At 37.6% G+C, this 8614-nt stretch overlaps 1 protein-coding gene across 5 annotated transcripts in view; it reads right to left on the reverse strand.

Annotated features, from left to right (window-relative positions):
- Window positions 1-500: 500 nt before the first annotated feature.
- Window positions 501-8614, reverse strand: part of LOC132050040 (telomere repeat-binding factor 1-like) — an 8731-nt gene continuing 617 nt past the window's right edge. For 2 of the 5 annotated variants that reach the window (XM_059441049.1, XM_059441050.1), the window contains exons 2-7: window positions 5008-5191; window positions 4626-4837; window positions 4031-4115; window positions 2793-2876; window positions 2292-2642; window positions 501-1702 (exon numbers count right to left, since the gene is read on the reverse strand). In XM_059441049.1, coding sequence (XP_059297032.1) covers window positions 1655-1702; window positions 2292-2642; window positions 2793-2876; window positions 4031-4115; window positions 4626-4837; window positions 5008-5157 — 930 coding nt within the window. In that variant the 5' untranslated portion in view covers window positions 5158-5191 and the 3' untranslated portion in view covers window positions 501-1654. Of the gene's footprint in view, window positions 1703-2291; window positions 2643-2792; window positions 2877-4030; window positions 4116-4625; window positions 4838-5007; window positions 5192-8008; window positions 8023-8614 lie in introns of those variants that run through there. The other 3 variants (XM_059441051.1, XM_059441052.1, XM_059441053.1) reach the window with 3 other exon arrangements.

Below are 8614 nucleotides of genomic sequence, written 5' to 3' on the forward strand. Positions count from 1 at the left end.
ACTTGATTTTGTTGTCATTAAGTATATTATAGTTATCCTTTTCCATTTTCGTTGTACAGATTCTTATGGATTTTTCTTTGGTGTGAAATATTAAAAGTTACTTCATCTTTTGGGTCAGAGCTTCATGAGATGCAGGTTTTTCTTTCATCTCATCTGTCTGAATTGTTTAGAATCATGTTCTTTAGGGCCAAACTGTCGCAAACAGAGGGCTCAAAGAAATGTTAAATTTTTTTAAACAATCAACAGCCGTTTAACAGGTGATGCCATAATTTTTTATTGACTATGCTTTAAGGTAAGACAAAGTTAAAGGATTGTTTACTAAAATACAATTATTTGTTTTTTTTTAAAAAGTGCCTCCGTCCGAAGTGAATATTGAAGCATAAGTGCTTCAATGCTTTTATCTAAGCTGAAAGTAAGGATTATGCAATAGAAAACTACAAATCAACAAACCAAAATCATCATGAGGAAACAATCAACAGACCATCCATGAAAGCATCAAATTAGCGAGCCTTACACAGCCAAAGACCATCTTGGTATAACAAGGAAAGATCACTAAGCTGTAACATTCGAGATAACTCAATGATATTGTTATGAACAATTACAAAGTTTGCACGTCGAGAAACACAGTGAGATCAAGAGGCAGATACCGGAGACCACTGTACAACTATCAACTGTCAACCAAACTCCGCTGTAGTCTTTTCGACGGATGGGTATTTAGTGACAAAAAGCTATACAAACTAAAACAAAGCAGTTGATACAATACAGTATCTACTTTCCGCCAATACTATCCATCAAATCATCTCTCTTCCATATGTTCACTGAGTGAATCCACGTCTGTATACACTTAACAAAGAACAGTGTGATCGCCCAAACTACTTTATTCATGAGTTCCTACCCGTGACACACAGTCCGCAGAAAACTCCACCAGCTACCAGAAACTGCTCATCAGTCTTAATATCCAAAAACAACAATTTGCTGACAGTCTCCAGCCTTGTCCAGGTGAAAGGGAGATACAAATTCCTACCATCAGAAAGACCTCACTGCTGACACCACGCTGGAGTATAAATTTTCTGGATTATTCCATTCCCACAAACTTTTTTACCATATTTACAAGCTAACAATAACAAGCGAGTTAGCTGAGCGAACAAAAATATCAAACTGGAAGAAAATCCAGCAAAGCTCTAACTCGCGTATCTAGCACAACCTCTGAAAGTTCAATCAAGCCCGTATCGTCTACACAGTTTCAGGTAGAGTAAACAATTAAAAATGGGAATAAGAAACAAGTAGTGACCAGGCTTTCACACAACAAAGTAGTGAGGATAAATCAATTGCTGCATCGAGCCACAGAAAGTTACACAGCTGAAATTCTATCAACTATGGCAGAGAGTTGGTAGTATGTAGGTATCATTACCCTCCTAATTAACTTACAAGAAGTCTACATCACATTTACATTGATGGGACATTTAAAGAGAAATATAAACAAAAAATTAAATATGTGTGTGTGTGTGTACAGATATGTATGACTGTTAGTGCCTCGGAATATGAAGACTAGAACCATATCATTCCAACTTCTCAGCCAGCACCCCTCTACCAAAACCTGTTGTAACCGCCAAGATTACCTACTAATGCAGGCTGACATGCTTCAGCAGCTTCCTCACACTTCATTGTGCCCCTTTGAATTCTCTCCTCCACATCCAACCCCCTCCTCCAAGAAAAAAAAAATACAAGCCTCACTCTCAGAAGAGTGAGTTCATAAATCTTCACGTGCCAAAATAAGTAGAAAAGTAGAATGCTTTTATCTGATGCCTAGAGCTTCCAATTCTCACCATAATACAGGTTGTTGAGATTGTATTACACAGAGCTAAGTGCAGCAGTTCACAAACTATTTAATTTAAGCAGATGGTACATGCCAATTTCACAACAGTACATTGACAAAGTGACAGCAGTCGAAATAGAAACTAATGTGGCCAGAGGAAGATTATGCATGGCAACAAGATAGTTCCCAACTCTATTACTTATACTAAGGTATATTTCAGCTGCTTAAGAACACAACCTTAAGTAGTGCCCTTTATTTTTAAATTAGTAAATCTCATCTTAACTTTAAGGGGAACTGAAAATCATGCACAATGGTACCAAGGGTTGTCCAAGTAGATTATTTCTAGACATTGAGCCAAAATGACTCCAACCACAAAGGAAAAGAAAGAAATGAGGGGAGGAGGAGGATGAGGAGGATGAGGAGGCAGTAGATGCAATTAGAAAAGACCAGGTTACTGACACTAATGATGTCTTACCATCCTTGGGATGCTTCTCCCTTGTAGTGTCTTCATTGCAGCTTCTGCAAATGCTTGTGCAGCTTCAGCATCCGCTTCAGCAGCCTCAGCCTCCCTATTTGCCTCCTCAGCTTCGGCTATAGCAATGTCTGCTTCTGCAACTGCTTGTGCTGCAGCAGCGGCTGCATCTTGAGGTGACATACTACTCATCTTTGCTAACTCTAAATCTATCTGAGATTTAGTGAGCATGTTTATGTCATCCCCGTCAACCTTAGAAGAGATCCTCTGATTGCTATCCAGGAGGAGAACGGACAGGTTTCTTCTTCTGTCAGAGAATGTCAATTTAGGTGCCATTTTATACTTCCGCTTCATCTGCAGAAGAACTATACTGCGAGTATTATGATCAACCATGAAGAGTACAAGTAACAGCCGATCATTCAAAAGCTTGAATCCAAGTGCAAATTCTAAGCTAAGGGTAAGATGATCTAACTAAAAAATGCTCAGAACACAACTGAAAATCACCTTTATGAGTTTTCCAGTTGCAGTTAAATACTTCAGTTTTGCCGACAGTAGCCTTTTAAAGTTTGGAGGTGCCCAAAATTGGTCCTACAAAATGGAAACAGCTATATTGCGTAAATAAACTAACAGATCCAGTAATAAGTCATGATTATGCTAGGAAGTGAAACTGCAGCAGTGTTAACCTGTTTGGGTTATTTACCAGAAAGTTCTATGTTCTAGTCAGGATGGACAAGCCAACAATTATAGGGGAAACCAGCTTACGAAAGCCCTTACTTTGGCGAATGGGGGCAATCTCTATAATAAAGGAATCAGGATCATATATAAAATAATGTTAATATAGGACAATATAGCACTACCAGATTCATGTTACAGTTGGTCCATGTGCCATTCCATATATATATTAAAGTGGATACATACTCCAGGACAGATAGATGTGGTATTTTGCAAGTACACTTTCGAATGCAGTTGAGTCTTGCGTATAGGAGTTACAGCCGAGCAACAAAACCCTATGGCTAAATGATCAAATTATAGCTGGTCTTGTTTCCAGCCATTCTCGATATCCTAGACTAAGATAACGGCATTGAAGAAGCAAGCTCACTCTTTTTTCTTCATTAAAAGGCTTTACAAGTCGCAGACATATAACCAGTGCCACACTAATGACTAAAGCACACTAAGGGGTCATTTGGTAGAGTGTATAAGGATAGTACAGAATAGGGTGTATTAGTAATGCTGGGGACTAATGTTGGGATTATTCCTTATCCACTGTTTGGTTTAGTGTATTAAGGGCAGTTCTGTCTTTAACCATGCTTATCCATGTATTAATAACCCTTGTATTGGAAATACCATGTGTTGCTATGTATTAGAAGAGTACTGAATAGGGTGTATAACTAATACATGTATTAGTTATAGATAGGTTGAAGAACACTACCAAACAAGGGATTAATAATACCAAAGCTAATACATGTATTATTTTCTCTAAAACGTCCTACCAAACGACCCCTAAGGTTTGGTTATACCGACTCCAAGAGTGCCTCAGAAGCAAATACGAACGAATCACCAATTCCAAACACCATTCAGAATGTTAGTAATGGCAAAATAAGAAGCAAAACTCCAAAATTATAACATGTTACAGGTCCTTCAAAGTCAATAAGAATGCCATGCATGGTAATAATTAATGAATACTGCTCTAAAATTTGTATCTTTACTTCTCGCACATGAAGCTCAAATAAGACGACAAGTACCTCTATGTACGTAGAAATGGTAGTCTTGTTGGAACCACCTGGCTCCTTCAAGTTGCCTATAGCCTCCATTATAAGATTATCCAACCTATAACAATAACAAATCAGCAGGACTTAGAGAAGATCGTTCTTCCAAAGTACAACAACAACAACAACCGCACACCCAGTGTAATCGCACAAGTGGGTCTGGGGAGGGTGGTGTGTAAGTAGACCTTACCCCTACCTTTTTTTGATAGGTAGACCTTACCCCTATCTTAAGATCATTCTTCCTAAGTAAATATATAAATAAAATGTAATGCTGCCAACGATAGTTTATAGTATCATACTGACTAAACAAATGGAAAGTTGATGAACCTATGATAAACATCCATTTTTCAGGCACGAGGCTTAATGACAAGCTTCTGTGAGCTTCAAAATGCTGAAAAACTAGATAAACCTACATGTCGGCAACCCCATTTCGAAAAAGTGAAAGTTCTTAAAATCAAGATGAATATGAGAAGAACCAACATCTAATGATATCCATAAGCACAAATAAAACTACAAGATTACAACATGAGGATGGTGCTGTAACAACTAAGAATCACTGAACAAGTATAACCTTAGGAGAGATCTTCTTGAACCACCATACTGCGAAGAGCCACTAGAAGTAGTGGCTGGCCTTGCTTCAGGTATTTGCTCATCACTTTCAGCTGCCGAGGTAACAGCTACCTCATCCTGCACAGGGGCCTGAATCATCCTTTTCAAAGCCAACCTCCCTTTATCTCGAGAACCCCAGCCGTTTGCCATCACATTCATGTTTCTCCACTTGTCCTGTACATCATCTCAAAGGTATATAGTTGTATTAAGACTTTCAGCTTAACCAAGTAGCTATAGAGAACAGAATATACTGGACAACTATCATCTGACTCGAGAAACATCTAGAATTCTTATCCCCTGAATAAAATTAATTAAAAAATAAAAGAATAAACCGAAACCTCTACCTTGAGATCAACATTTGAACGCAGATGCAGCACTCCACTAAATTCTGGATCCTTAAGAATTGTACGCCATTTGCCTGGCCCATATTTAAGGATCCCAGCTTTAAGAGCAGCTTCTTCTTCAGGAGTCCACTTCTGCTTAGGTGCACCCATCAAAGGATTGAGGAAAAGAAGCTTCCACAAGAACCTTAACAGAAAACCAATAAATGTGAGTCAACTTAACACCCGAAGAAGATAACTGGGAAACCATAAAAGATCGACGATGGGTTTTATACATCTGAAAGTTACATAAGCTTGCATAATCAATACAAAGTTATTACAAATCCATGCATGATACTATCATCCATGAGCCATGATAAGTACCAACTGACACAGGAAATGCAGATGAGCCATGATCACTTAAACAAAATCTTGAAAACACGCAAATACTAAAAGAAATTGATGTAACAATTAGCTGTCTTCTAAAATCATATCCTAACGATTTGTGGACATTTATCTTTCACTTTCGGTAACCGCATTTCTCGGAGTACCTCAACCTGATTCCTTTATATCTGGATTTATCAAATCTAATAAAGGTTCTTAAACGTCGAGAAATGTACAAAACATGTTGGGCCTACTTAGACACCAGCCCATATTTTAGTTTTAGCTCAGTTTTATTATTCAGAATTTTGTATTGGAAAGTGGCCCAGGACCCGGCCCAATTGTAATAAGTACACAGACCAGACCTTTCAGGGTTAACAATTCATTAACTCATTTGTTTTACCTTTTCTGTAAATATAATTCTCTCTCCCGTTTATCTTCTCTCTAGTTTCTAGGGAATCTTCAATCTTCATCAAGACTCGATTCACCATTGTTTCAAGTCTAACATGATATGGCTCCTCCCTCACTGTTTTGGCAGTCTACGTTGATGATATTTTGCTTGCTGGGGATGATATTTCTGAAATGGACAGTTTAAAGGCCTACTTAGACTCTCAGTTCAAGATCAAGGATCTTGGTTCCATACACTATTTTTTGGGCTTGGAGGTTACCAAACATCCTCAAGGCTATATCATGTCTCAACACAAGTTTGCTACTGATCTACTGTCTGAGTTCCATTGCCAGAATTTCACTCCAGTCGTTGCACCTTTGGACAGTTCTCTGTCAAGCTGACTACTGATATGTCTGCCCCTCCAACTGATCCTAGTACATACAGAAGAATTGTTGGGAAATTGAATTTTTTGCAACATACTAGGCCGGATATTGCCTTCTCAGTTCAGCACTTAAGTCAGTTTCTCCAAAACCCTCAAGTGCCTCACATGCTTGCTGCCTTACATGTGCTTCGCTATTTACTTAATGCACCAGATCAGGGCATCTTGCTCTCTAATTCTTCTGATACTTCACTGGTGGCTTACTCTGATTCAGACTGGGCTGCTTGTGCTCAGTCTCGCAAATCTATCACTGGGTTCTATATCACATTTGGGGGTTCTCCTATTTCATGGAAAAGCAAGAAGCAACCAACCATTTCTCTATCCTCCGCTGAGGCTCAGTATCGGGCTTTGCGCAAGGTTGTTGCTGAAATTGCTTGGCTGGTCAGGTTATTCGGTGATCTCGGTTTGCCTTACACAAGGCCAGTTCCTATATTTTGCGACAGTCAGGCTGCTCTACACATTGCCAAAAATCCTGTCTTCCATGAACGGACCAAACATATTGACATTGACTGTTTGGGCGATGGTTTGATATCTCTGCATCATGTGTCTACTACTTCACAATTGGCTGACATTTTGACTAAGTCTCTTTCAGGTTCTCTTCATCATGGGCTGCTTGGCAAGCTTGGCGTGGTATCCCCCTCCAGCTTGAGGGGGGGTATTGGGCCTACTTAGACACCAGCCCATATTTAGTTTTAGCTTAGTTTTATTATTCAGCATTTTGTATTGGAAAGTGGCCCAGGACCCGGCCCAATTGTAATAAGTACACAGACCAGACCTTTCAGGGTTAACAATTCATTAACTCATTTGTATCTTCTCTCTCCTTTCTAGGGTTTCTTCAATCTTCATCAAGACTCGATTCACCATTGTTTCGAGTCTAACAAAACAAGCAACACATTAGGGAAAGGAAATTAAGGATCTAGAATGAAAACGTCTCAAAGTAATGCCGAGACAGCCGTTTCAAGATATAATTTTAGTTAAGGATCATGTATTTCACATTAAGAGCTCTCCTATTTTCCTTAACTTCCAACAGGGTAGTCACATGAAAAGCATTCCAGGAATCAAAAGCAACACATATGGCTTCAAAAAAAAAAAAAAAAAATTGCCTTACAAATCAAACCAAGGAAAATTCAGTTAAAACTGAAATGACAGTTTTATATACTTAAACCAAATTGATTCGGAGTAGCCTTATCGAGATCAGAAGCAAATTGTGCAAAGGCTTTCTAAGTGCCTGTTTGGCTATGGATAGTTTTCACCTTTTTCCCGAATATTACTCTGGAAAACTATTTGGACATAGAATTGTTACAATTTTCCGGAATTCGAAAAACTCCAAAAAACAGTTTTCACTCCAAATCACTCACGAAAATCCAAAAACAACTCCAATATTCAAATACAATTTTCAACTTAAAAACAAATACTACTTTTTTCCAAATTTCACAATTCTTGCGTTCATTTCACCACTAACTCATGCAACTAAATATTTTTCGAAAACCAAAAACCACCAAGGTTGATTTTCATTAAAAAAAAATGAAGACAACCTCAATCAAATCAAATCCAAACGCAACCTGAATTATTAATCACAAACGCTAATTCAAATAATTTCAATAACAGATAATTGATCTAGTAAGTTGAACAGTGTAAATAACTGAATTCCCTAAAAATATCATCATATTAACCAAATTATGCAAAATCGAAACCCTATTTCAGCCAATAAATGAGATTTTAAAAATTAAATTGACAAAAGGTGAAGATCAACAATTTTAGAATACAATCTGCAAGCAGAGTGATTAATTAGAGCCTGATAATTATGTGTTACTTGCAATTCACCATGGAAGTTGTGATTTGTGGGCTGGAGTTTCCCTTTCTAATGGGAGAATTACTTGACAAATCTGAAGTTTCAAATATTACTATTTATAGTGTTTGGCCAAAGCTTACTAAAAATGTACTTTTGAGCAGTTGCACAATTTGCCAAATACATAGATACACTTTAAATTTTCATTTACAAGCGATTAAACATTTAACTTTGAAAATGTACATTTATACACTTCAACTTATCCATTCCAACTTACAAAATGATCATTTACACAACTTAAGCTTATGTGTCACGTCACGCCACGTTAGTGTCGAATGTCCACTAGACACGCCGAGAATGGTGACATGTCATATTAGCCTCATAAGGATAAATGTGCAAATATACCCCCGCCCTCGCGATTTATAGCAAAATACATCTTGTTAAAAAGTGGTGCATATGTCATTATAGAATGTTGCAAATATACGCCCACATAATTTTTTTAAATCAGTTAGCTTATTTTTTAATGCAAAAAATGTCATGTGGCTTTTAAAAAAATAGGTCTTCCCATTTATTTTAGTAGACTTATTTTTTTTTACCCTGGGGATTTTTTTTTTTTTTTCATCTGGTTTGTTTT

Source organism: Lycium ferocissimum, chromosome 3 (genome assembly GCF_029784015.1).
Source record: "Lycium ferocissimum isolate CSIRO_LF1 chromosome 3, AGI_CSIRO_Lferr_CH_V1, whole genome shotgun sequence".
NCBI lineage: Eukaryota > Viridiplantae > Streptophyta > Magnoliopsida > Solanales > Solanaceae > Lycium > Lycium ferocissimum.